Below are 12127 nucleotides of genomic sequence, written 5' to 3'. Positions count from 1 at the left end.
AACAACAAGGCGACAGTGTCAACAACATGGAGAGAGTGTCAACAACAACATGGAAACAGTGTCAACAACATGGAGACAGTGTAAACAACATGGAGACAGTGATAACACTAGTGACAGGGACCAGCGCCTACTAATTTTGTTATATCATGCTAAACTGCTGTGGCAGCAAGTGACAGCTCCAGAGGATCAGTGCTTAACAGCGGGAGGCCAGATGGAGGGAGGGATAGAGGGAGGTACAGGGGGAGAGGGGGGAGGGAGAGGGGGAGAGGGATGGAGGGAGGGAGAGGGGGAGAGGGAGGGAGGGAGGGAGGGAGAGGGAGGGAGGGAGGGAGGGAGGGAGGTACAGGGGGAGAGGGAGGGATGGAGGGAGGGGGAGGTACAGGGGGAGGGAGGGGAGGGAGGGAGAGGGGGAGAGGGAGGGATGGAGGGAGAGGCGGAGAGGGAGGGAGGGAAGGAGAGGGAGGGAGGGAGGGAGGGAGGGAGAGGGGGAGAGGGAGGGAGGGAGGGAGGGGGAGGGAGGGAGGGAGGGAGGGAGGGGGAGGGGGAGGGAGGGAGGGAGGGAGGGAGGGAGGGAGGGAGGGAGGGAGGGAGGGAGGGAGGGAGAGGGAGGGAGGGGGAGGGAGGGAGGGAGGGAGGGAGAGGGGGAGAGGGAGGGAGGGAGGGAGGGAGGGAGGGAGGGAGGGAGGGAGGGAGGGAGGGAGGGAGGGAGAGGGAGGGAGAGGGAGGGAGAGCTTTAAGACCCATGTTATTCAGGGTAAGTCCTATTGTTACTATCAGCCTGTCAGCCTGTCAGTCTGACCTGCTGTACTAAAGCCTGGCAGGGCTCTCACTGTGAGGACACAACTGAACAGCATCTGCTGGCTGAGCTGGGAGACTTTCACAGTTAGCTTCACACTGTCACTCCCTGTCTGGCTTTGTCTCTGTGAATGTGACTGTGGGTAGGGGACATTCATAGCCATAGAATCACTCCCTGTCTGGCTCTGTCTCTGTGAATGTGACTGTGGGTAGGGGACATTCATAGCCATAGAATCACTCCCTGTCTGGCTCTGTCTCTGTGAATGTGACCGTGGGTAGGGGACATTCATAGCCATAGAATCACTCCCTGTCTGGCTCTGTCTCTGTGAATGTGACTGTGGGTAGGGGACATTCATAGCCATAGAATCAATTTAGCCATAATCAGTGTCATTCTGTACCTAGGGACATTCCCTGTGTAGCACACAGGCAAAAACGCCAACAATCCTTTCTGAGGTTTATACTTGTAGTTCTAGGACTCTGTTTTTTGGCAGCACTGCGGGAAAGAGTTCCTATGGAAGTTGTCATCTAGGTTCTTCCAAGTTCCAGTGGATTTTTGTTAAAACATCTCTGGCCCAAACAGAGACACAGCAAAGTGCACAACCCCTGGAATGAATAGCCATCTTCCATATTACATTTTTGTCATAAACCATGTGCTCATATTTCTGCTCGAAAACATCTCAAATCGGATTACAGTTAGAGGGAGAGGCTATTCAATACTCCTATCTGTTCCTAGACTCAACGGACAACTGAGTTAGGTTGGGGATGTCAACTGCTAACTGATGCATACATGACTAATGCAATCTGAGTATTTACTGGTATTGGGTCATATTAAGCCCAGTGTCAGCCCAAAAAAACGTCAGTAATGATCTCAGTCATCATACAATGGAGTGGATTCTTAGCCTGGATGCCCCGTCTGCTTCTGCCCTCTTGCCATGGCTTGACAATAGCAATGGAGTAGGCAAAAGCGCCAACAGATCTGGGACCAGGCTAGTGGATTCTGCAGTAAAGCAAGCAGAGTAATATCTAAAGTTGTATGTGCAGTTTCAGGCTCTAAGAAATAGCATCATATTCCCTGTGTAGTGCACTACTTATGACCAGAACCTATGTGTCCAGGACAAAAGTAGTGCACTATGTAGGGAATAGGGTGCCATTCTCTGGTCTAAAGTAGTGCACTATGTAGGGAATAGGGTGCCATTTGGGATGAAGACATAGCTAATGGTATTAATATCAGGTTCCCTGCAGGCTGGAGTGATATTTATAAAGGATCTCAATAGAGACTGGCCTTCCCACTGCAGCCAGATGGCATTTGACACTTTACGACAAGATCCTGGCAGAAGTTTATACTTTATTTATCTCGCATTTGATTCAATAACACTCTGTACTACCCTGTATGGAACAACTCCAGTGTAAGGAATTATATTATGTGGATGAGATTATCTGAAAAAGTTCATAGCAGGACATGAAAGGTCTAGGTGGCAGACTATAAAGTAGCTTACATGCTTTGTATGGAACTAAATGTTTAACGTATGGCCTCATTGTTGCGATGAACATTAAATGTAATAATAATATGCCATTTAGCAGACGCTTTTATCCAAAGCGATGTACAGTCATGTGCGCATACATTTTTACGTATGGGTGGTCCCGGGGATCGAACCCACTACCCTGGCATTACAAGCGCCATGCTCTACCAATTGAGCTACAGAGGACCACGTCTTCCACGGAAGATGTCTTCTACATGTCATGCATGGACTGTATGCTACTATATAAATTATGAAATTTGCAACAAAAATACATAAATATATAAATACTTGATACTGTATCGGGAATCAAAGGGAAAATATTGTTGAGACCTATTCTTTAATATTGGAATTCACATTTGAGATCTGAACACTCATCCATTCCAAACTCACCTGTGTACTCATCCCAGTTTTTGTTGTACCGGATACTATAACAAGTTGATTGTTCACCAGGATATCCAAAAATTCCCCTCTAGCTTTCCAAACGGGTAGAATCTTTCTCTCTTGCAGTAGTTTATAATAGCGAGAGGAGAAGGGCAATCCATCAAATTGGTTCAGTTCCAGATCCTCTCCGAAGACAAAAGCTTCTTCCAGACAGTCAGCAGCTTCCGAATCAGAACAAATCTCTTTCTCCATCAAATGAGTGTCCCGCTCCGACATGGCTGATCTATCTGTCATGGCAATGATAGAGGATCCCGTCGAGAGCGCAACAACAGTTGGCAACAGTTATAATCAAAAGGCATAGAGAACCGCTTATCCAAAAAACGAACTCACCCGACACAGAATAATCCGTTTAACAATCCCAACGTTGACTTGGAGTTCAAAGTATGATCCAAACAGCTTTCCGTTATGTTTTGTTGACAAATGTGAAATTTCAGGACAAACAACATGCAGCTTCAGTATTTTGTTCGTATGATTTCAGATTAAAAGTCTATTACCGCTCCTTGGCTGTCAATCGTGTTTCAATCGTCAGACGTGTCACGTGTGTTGATTTGCATAGGCTCCACGAGTCACATGAAACAAGACTGAATGTGATAACGTGACCACTAGGCCTACTGCAGGCGAATAACCGTCTTCTAATAATGGAATCAAATTGACAGGGAGAGGGGGGTGTGCACCAGTGGAGGCTGGTGGAATGAGCTACAGGAGGACAGGCTCATTGTACATTTACGTTTACATTTACGTCATTTAGCAGACGCTCTTATCCAGAGCGACTTACAAATTGGTGCATTCACCTTATAGCCAGTGGGATAACCACTTTACAATATATATATATTTTTTATTTTTGGGGGGATTTGGGGTAAGGGGGGGGGGTACAAGGATTACTTTATCCTATCCCAGGTATTCCTTAAAGAGGTGGGGTTTCAAGTGTCTCCGGAAGGTGGTCAGTGACTCCGCTGTCCTAGCGTCGTGGGGGAGCTTGTTCCACCATTGGGGTGCCAGAGCAGCGAACAGTTTTGACTGGGCTGAGCGGGAACTGTGCATTCCGCAGAGGTAGGGGGGGCCAGCAGGCCAGAGGTGGATGAACGCAATGCCCTCGTTTGTAATTGTAATGGCTGGAATTATAGGAACAGAGTCAAATGTGGTTTTGATATGTCTGATACCGTTCCATTCCAACCATAGAAACAAGGTTGAATTAAAAGTCTAGATGCCTTTTTACAGTGGAGATCAAGTGAATGAATTGGCTGGCTGGGCTGATGGGACAATGGATTCGCAGGGATTTCTCAGATGGAACCGACAACAACATGCCCATTTTTGCGTCATAGGTTTACCCGTGCTACGTATTTGTTGTTGTTGTTGTTGTTGTATGGCTTAGAACGCATCTCAACCAATCACAATGCTTGTTTTGACAAAACCCGTTGTAGAATAAAGCAATTGTACACGGCTGTGCTGCGGTCATAGTTACAAGGCAGAGCCAAAAAAGTAGTTTTGCACAAAATACCATTGCTTTTCTACAACGGGTTACCAATTAAATAAAAAACTTTACTTTGATAAATATATTCATAGGCTACCATTTCATCCCTCAATGAGAATATAGGGTTAGGTTGCCAGAGACGCGACCCAGTTGTTAAGTCTTTTTGTTCAATATCTATGGACGCGACCCAGTCGCTCTTTCTAAATGTTCCGTTGTCATGCGGGCAACGCTCTTCTCCCTTGCTTGCTAGCTAGCTACACAACTATGGCTAACACAGTCAGGTCAATCAGTGCAGCTATAATAACAGCAAAGAGGCGCATTTGCATTTGTTTAAGGTGTTGTGGAGACATCCATGACAATGAGCAAATGATGCGCGATTTCGCCTGGCACAGAAAATGTTCTCTCTCATCAGGACACTGTTAAGAGGAGCTAGCGATGTGATGTCTCATGGGCGGCGCACAATTGGCCCAGCGTCGTCCAGGGTAGGGGAGGGAATGGCCGGCAGGGATGTAGCTCAGTTGATAGAGCATGGCGTTTGCAACGCCAGGGTTGTGGGTTTGATTCCCACGGGGGGCCAGTATAAAAAAAAGAAGAAGCAATGTATTCACTAACTGTAAGTCGCTCTGGATAAGAGCGTCTGCTAAATGACTAAAATGTAAATGTAAATGTAACAACAGTCATAAAGAGATGTGATGTCTGTCTGTACTGTAGCTGACTTCACTACAACAACAGTCATAAAGAGATGTGATGTCTGTCTGTACTGTAGCTGACTTCACTATAACAACAGTCATAAAGAGATGTGATGTCTGTCTGTACTGTAGCTGACTTCACTACAACAACAGTCATAAAGAGATGTGATGTCTGTCTGTACTGTAGCTGACTTCACTACAACAACAGTCATAAAGAGATGTGATGTCTGTCTGTACTGTAGCTGACTTCACTACAACAACAGTCATAAAGAGATGTGATGTCTGTCTGTACTGTAGCTGACTTCACTACAACAACAGTCATAAAGAGATGTGATGTCTGTACTGTAGCTGACTTCACTACAACAACAGTCATAAAGAGATGTGATGTCTGTACTGTAGCTGACTTCACTACAACAACAGTCATGAAGAGATGTGATGTCTGTACTGTTGCTGACTTCACTACAACAACAGTCATAAAGAGATGTGATGTCTGTACTGTAGCTGACTTCACTACAACAACAGTCATGAAGAGATGTGATGTCTGTACTGTAGCTGACTTCACTACAACAACAGTCATAAAGAGATGTGATGTCTGTCTGTACTGTAGCTGACTTCACTACAACAACAGTCATAAAGAGATGTGAAGTCTGTCTGTACTGTAGCTGACTTCACTACAACAACAGTCATAAAGAGATGTGAAGTCTGTCTGTACTGTAGCTGACTTCACTACAACAACAGTCATAAAGAGATGTGAAGTCTGTCTGTACTGTAGCTGACTTCACAACAACAATAGTCATAAAGAGATGTGATGTCTGTACTGTAGCTGACTTCACTACAACAACAGTCATAAAGAGATGTGATGTCTGTACTGTAGCTGACTTCACTACAACAACAGTCATAAAGAGATGTGATGTCTGTCTGTACTGTAGCTGACTTCACTATAACAACAGTCATAAAGAGATGTGATGTCCGTCTGACATTCAGAGTGCTGTCCTGAACAACTATGAAGACTTTGTCATACTGCTGTTAGAGAATGGAGCAGATCGATGTCTCAAAAAACGAGTTTGGATCAGGTGCCACAGAATTGGCTAAAGCTTTTGAAAGAAAGGTAACTACTAACTCTGTATTCATATATTCAATCTTTCTAACGCTTTAGACTGTTTTACAATTTGTTAAGTGTCTCAAAATGAATGATGTAGTTTTGTTTCAGAGCATCATCCCTCTGTTGGAGGGGAAGAGGAGGCAAAAGCAATATAGGAGCCATATCTAGGGAAACCAAAGCTCCAAAGGCTGGGCCTAATATAGTGTATAAGAGGTCATACAATACGTTTTGTAGTGATTCCTATGTTGTTGATGTAAAGAATATATGTTGTTCCGTGGTGTGTAATGAGGGGCAAACAGACACTGCACTTGACATATTTATGAAATTGCTTATCCCAGTTACTAATAAGCAAGCACCCATTAAGAAAATGACTGTAAAAACGGTTAAATCCCCGTGGATTGATGAGGAATTGAAATATGGTATGGTTGAGAGGGATGAGGCATAAGGAATGGCAAATAAGTCTGGCTGCACAACCGATTGGCAAACGTATTGCAAATTGAGAAATCATGTGACTAAACTGAATGAAAAGAAGAAGAAACTACACTATGAAACAAAGATAAATGACATAAAGAATGATAGTAAAAAGCTTTGGAGCAGCTTAAATGACATTTTGGGAAAAAGGCAAACTCAGCTCCATCATTCATTGAATCAGATGGCTCATTCGTCACAAAACCAACTGATATTGCCAACTACTTTGATGATTTTTCCATTGGCAAGATTAGCAAATATAGGCATGACATGCCAGCAACAATTGCTAAACTACACATCCAAGTATATCTGACCAAATTATGAAAGACAAGCGTTGTAATCCCATCCGTAAAGTGAGTGTGGAAGAGGTGAAACAATTATTGTTGTCTATTAACAATGACAAGCCACTGCGGTCTGACAACTTGGATGGAAAATACTGAGGATAATAGCGGACGATATTGCCACTCCTATTTGCCATAAGAAAAAGTAATTCCGCTACCCAAGAATAGTAAAGCCCCCTTTACTGGCTCAAATAGCCGACCAATTAGCCTGTTACCAACCCTTAGTAAACTATAGGAAAAAATAGTGTTTGACCAGATCCAATACTATTTTACAGTAAACAAATTGACAACAAACTTTCAGAATGCTTATAGAGAAGGACATTCAACAAGCACAGCACTTATACAAATTACTGATTATTGGCTGAGAGAAACTGATGATAAAAATATTGTGGGGGTTGTTTTGTTAGACTTCAGTGCAACTTTTGACATTATCAATCATAGTCTGCTGCTGGAAAAACATATGTGTTATGGCTTTACACCCCCTGCTATAATGTGGATACAGAGTTACCTGTCTAACAGAACACAGAGGGTGTTCTTTAATGGAAGCCTCTCCAACATAATCCAGGTAGAATCAGGAATTCCCCAGGGCAGCTGTCTAGGCCCATTACTTTTTTCAATCTTTACTAATGACATGGCACTGGCTTTGAGTAAAGCCAGAGTGTCTATGTATGCGGATGACTCAACACTATACATGTCAGCTACTACAGCGACTGAAATGATTGCAACACTTAACAAAGAGTTGCAATTAGTTTCAGAATGGGTGGCAAGGAATAAGTTAGTCCTATATGTGTTGAGTAAAGCTTAAACCATGCATTTAGATTGTAGGTAGGTATTGTAGTTAGGTATTGTAGGTAGTTTATCCAGGTAGTTATTGTAGGTAAGTATTGTAGTGTATTCGACTGAGCCCGGTGAAGCACGAGGCTAGCTAGTTAACCCACTACCTGGACCATTAAAGCTAGCTAGCTAGCGGGTAGCAACACCGCAGCCACTGCTAGCTAGCCAACTATACCAGCTAGCAGTACTGTAGCAACTAAATACATTTCAACGGAACGATTTGATTAGTGTAAAGTTAGCTAGCTACATAGTTGTCTTGGTATCAAAGACAAAGGTGTAGTATAGAGAAACTATCGAGGTTAGCTAGCCAGCTACATTTTCAAACAGTCAACACATTAGCCACTGCTAGCTAGCCAACATTACCAGCTAGCAGTACTGTATCATTTTAGTCAATGAGAATTTTGCAACGTAAGCTTCACTTTCTGAACATTCGAGATGTGTAGTCCACTTGTGTAGCTAGCATGACTGACTTTGTGCTAGCTAGCCAACGTTTAATTACTTCTGCGTTATGAAAGGAACTAGACATGGACATGAATGATCCATTGGTAGTTTGTTGTAACCGTGTATTGGTGCTAAACCGTGTGTTATTGGATGCTAGCATGCTAGTTAGCTATGGCGTCATAGGATACGGTGCCCTGGGCGGTTTTCACAGAAGAATACTGTACCAAGTTAGCTAGCTGAATTAACTAAGTTAGTCTATTCCTGGAAACATTGAACTACTGTAGATTACAGCAATTATAATTTCTAAAGTGGAAGTTGGAAGAGTTGTATTTGAGTGTTTCAGTGAAAGGTTAGTGAGGGAGGCCTCGTTTCCCCAGATGTTTAGTTAATTTCATTCCGATCTCCTTTGCATTAGTGTAGCCTTTTCTGTAGCCTGTCAACTATGTGTCTGTCTATCCCTGTTCTCTCCTCTCTGCACAGGCTATACAAATGCCTCACACCGCGTGGCTGCTGCCTCTCTAACCTGGTGGTCCCTGCACGCACGACCCATGTGGAGTTCCAGGTCTCCGGCAGCCTCTGGAACTGCCGTTCTGCGGCCAACAAGGCAGAGTTCATCTCAGCCTATGCTACCCTCCAGTCCCTCGACTTCTTGGCGCTGATGGAAACATGGATTACCACAGAAAACACTGCTACTCCTACTGCTTTCTCCTCGTCTGACCATGTGTTCTCGCATACCCCGAAAGCATCTGGTCAGCGGGGCGGTGGCACAGGAATCCTCATCTCTCCCAAGTGGACATTCTCTCTCTCCCGCTACTCTCTCCTCTTCCATCCTATCATCTCATCCCTCTGCTCAATCCTTCTCCCTCCAATCTCCTGATTCTGCCTCCTCAACCCTCCTCTCCTCCCTTTCTGCATCTTTTGACTCTCTATGTCCCCTATCCTCCCGGCCGGCTCGGTCCTCCACTCCTGCTCCGTGGCTTGACAACTCATTGCGAGCTCACAGAACAGGGCTCCGGGCAGCCAAGCGGAAATGGAGGAGAACTAGACTCCCTGCCGACCTGTCATCTTTTCACTCCCTCCTCTCTACATTTTCTTCCTCTGTTTCTGCTGCTAAAGCCACTTTATACCACTCTAAATTTCAAGCCTCTGCCTCTAACCCTAGGAAGCTATTTGCCACCTCCTCCTCCCCCTCCCTCCTCCCTCTCTGTGGATGACTTCGTCAACCATTTTGAAAAGAAGGTTGACGACATCCGATCCTCATTTATTAAGTCAAATGACACAGCTGGTCCTGCTCACACTGCCCTACCCTATGCTTTGACTTCTTTCTCCCCTCTCTCTCCAGATGAAATCCCGCTTGACCCTATCCTCTCCTCTCTTCTCCAGACCATTTCCAGAGACCTTCTCCCTTACCTCACCTCGCTCATCAACTCATCCTTGACCACTGGCTATGTCCCTTCCGTCTTCAAGAGAGCGAGAGTTGCACCCCTTCTCAAAATACCTACACTCGATCCCTCCGATGTCAACAACTACAGACCAGTATCCCTTCTTTCTTTTCTCTCCAAAACTCTTGAGCGTGCCGTCTTTAGCCAACTCTCTTGCTATCTCTCTCAGAATTACCTTCTTGATCCAAACCAGTCAGGTTTCAAGACTGGTCATTCAACTGAGACTGCTCTTCTCTGTGTCACGGAGGCTCTCCGCACTGCTAAAGCTAACTCTCTCTCCTCTGCTCTCATCCTTCTAGACCTATCTGCTGCCTTTGATACTGTGAACCATCAGATCCTCCTCTCCACCCTCTCCGAGTTGGGCATCTCCGGCGCGGCTCACTCTTGGATTGCGTCCTACCTCACAGGTCGCTCCTACCAGGTGGCGTGACAAGAATCTGTCTCCGCACCACGTGCTCTCACCACTGGTGTCCCCCAGGGCTCAGTTCTAGGCCCTCTCCTATTCTCTCTATACACCAAGTCACTTGGCTCTGTCATATCCTCACATTGTCTCTCCTATCATTGCTACGCAGATGACACACAATTAATCTTCTCATTTCCCCCTTCTGATAACCAGGTGGCGAATTGCATCTCTGCATGTCTGGCAGACATATCAGTGTGGATGACGGATCACCACCTCAAGCTGAACCTCGGCAAGACGGAGCTGCTCTTCCTCCCGGGGAAGGACTGCCCGCTCCATGATCTCTCCATCACGGTTGACAACTCTGTTGTGTCCTCCTCCCAGAGTGCAAAGAACCTTGGCGTGACCCTGGACAACACCCTGTCGTTCTCCGCTAACATCAAAGCAGTGACCCGATCCTGTAGGTTCATGCTCTACAACATTCGCAGAGTACGACCCTACCTTACACAGGAAGCGGCACAGGTCCTAATCCAGGCACTTGTCATCTCCCATCTGGATTACTGCAACTCACTGTTGGCTGGGCTCCCTGCCTGTGCCATTAAACCCCTACAACTCATCCAGAACGTTGCAGCCCGTCTGGTGTTCAACCTTCCCAAGTTCTCTCATGTCAGCCCGCTCCTACGCACACTCCACTGGCTTCCAGTTGAAGCCCGCATCTGCTACAAGACCATGGTGCTTGCCTACGGAGCTGTGAGGGGAACGGCACCTCCGTACCTTCAGGCTCTGATCAGTCCCTACACCCAAACGAGGGCATTGCGTTCATCCACCTCTGGCCTGCTGGCCCCCCTACCTCTGCGGAAGGACAGTTCCCGCTCAGCCCAGTCAAAACTGTTCGCTGCTCTGGCACCCCAATGGTGGAACAAGCTCCCTCACGACGCCAGGACAGTGGAGTCACTCACCACCTTCCGGAGACACTTGAAACCACACCTCTAAGGAATACCTGGGATAGGATAAAAGTAATCCTTCTACCCCCCCCCCCCATTTTTTGTTGTTGTTGATATATTGTAAAGTGGTTGTCCCACTGGTTATCAAAAGGTGAATGCACCAATTTGTAAGTCGCTCTGGATAAGAGCGTCTGCTAAATGCCGAAAATGTAAATGAAAATGTAAAACTAAAAGCATTGTATTTGGGACAAATCATTCACTAAACCATAAACCTAAACTTTGAGCAAGTTGAGGTAACTAAACTGCTTGGAGTAACCCTGGATTGTAAACTGTCATGGTCAAAACATATTGATACAACAGTAGCTAAGATGGGGAGAAGTCTGTCCATAATAAAGCACTGCTCTACCTTCTTAACAGCACTATCAACAAGGCAGGTCCTACAGGCCCTAGTTTTGTCACAACTGGACTACTGTTCAGTAGTGTGGTCAGGTGCCACAAAAAAGGACTTAGGAAAATTGCAATTGGCTCAGAACAGGGCAGCACAGCTGGCCCTTGGATGTACACAGAGAGCTAATATTAATCATATGCATGTCAATCTCCCCTGGCTCAAAGTGGAGGAGAGATTGACTTCATCACTACTTGTATTTGTGAGAGGTATTGACATGTTGAATGCACCGAGCTGTCTGTTTGAACTACTGGCACACAGCTTGGACACCCATGCATACCGCACAAGACATGCCACCAGAGGTCTCTTCACAGTCCCCAAGTCCAGAACAGACGATACTACATAGAGCCATGACTACATGGAACTCTATTCCACATCAAGTAACTGATGCAAGTAGTAAAATTAGATTTAACAAACAGATAAAAAAACACGTTATAGAACAGCGGGGACTGTGAAGCAACACAAACATAGGCACAGACACATGCACACACACACACACGATAACATACGCACTATACACACACGTACACATGGATTTTGTACTGTAGGCCTCCTGTAGCTCAGTTGGTAGAGCATGGCGCTTGCAACGCCAGGGTTGTGGGTTCGATTCCCACGGGGTGCCAGTATGAAAAATGTATGCACTCACTAACTGTAAGTCGCTCTGGATAAGAGCGTCTACTAAACTGTAAAACATGTAGTGGTGGAGTAGGGGCCCGAGGGCACACAGTGTGTTGTGAAATCTGTGAATGTTTTTAAAATTGTATGAACTGCCTTAATTTTGCTGGACCCCAGGA

General features: G+C 45.5%; 1 protein-coding gene across 1 annotated transcript in view; it reads right to left on the bottom strand.

The window, feature by feature from the left end:
• Positions 1–3476, bottom strand: part of LOC311115812 (putative pre-mRNA-splicing factor ATP-dependent RNA helicase DHX32) — a 30215-nt gene extending 26739 nt beyond the window's left edge. Inside the window, exon 1 of the mRNA XM_084190941.1 lies at positions 2706–3476. Within this exon, the coding sequence (XP_084047067.1) occupies positions 2706–2990 (285 nt within the window). The 5' untranslated portion in view covers positions 2991–3476. The remainder of the gene's footprint in view (positions 1–2705) is intronic.
• Between the last annotated feature and the right edge of the window lie 8651 nt (positions 3477–12127).

Source organism: Coregonus lavaretus (assembly GCF_964263955.1).
Source record: "Coregonus lavaretus genome assembly, contig: HAP1_SCAFFOLD_818, whole genome shotgun sequence".
Taxonomy (NCBI): domain Eukaryota; kingdom Metazoa; phylum Chordata; class Actinopteri; order Salmoniformes; family Salmonidae; genus Coregonus; species Coregonus lavaretus.
This window is presented reverse-complemented; position numbering and strand designations above follow the sequence as displayed.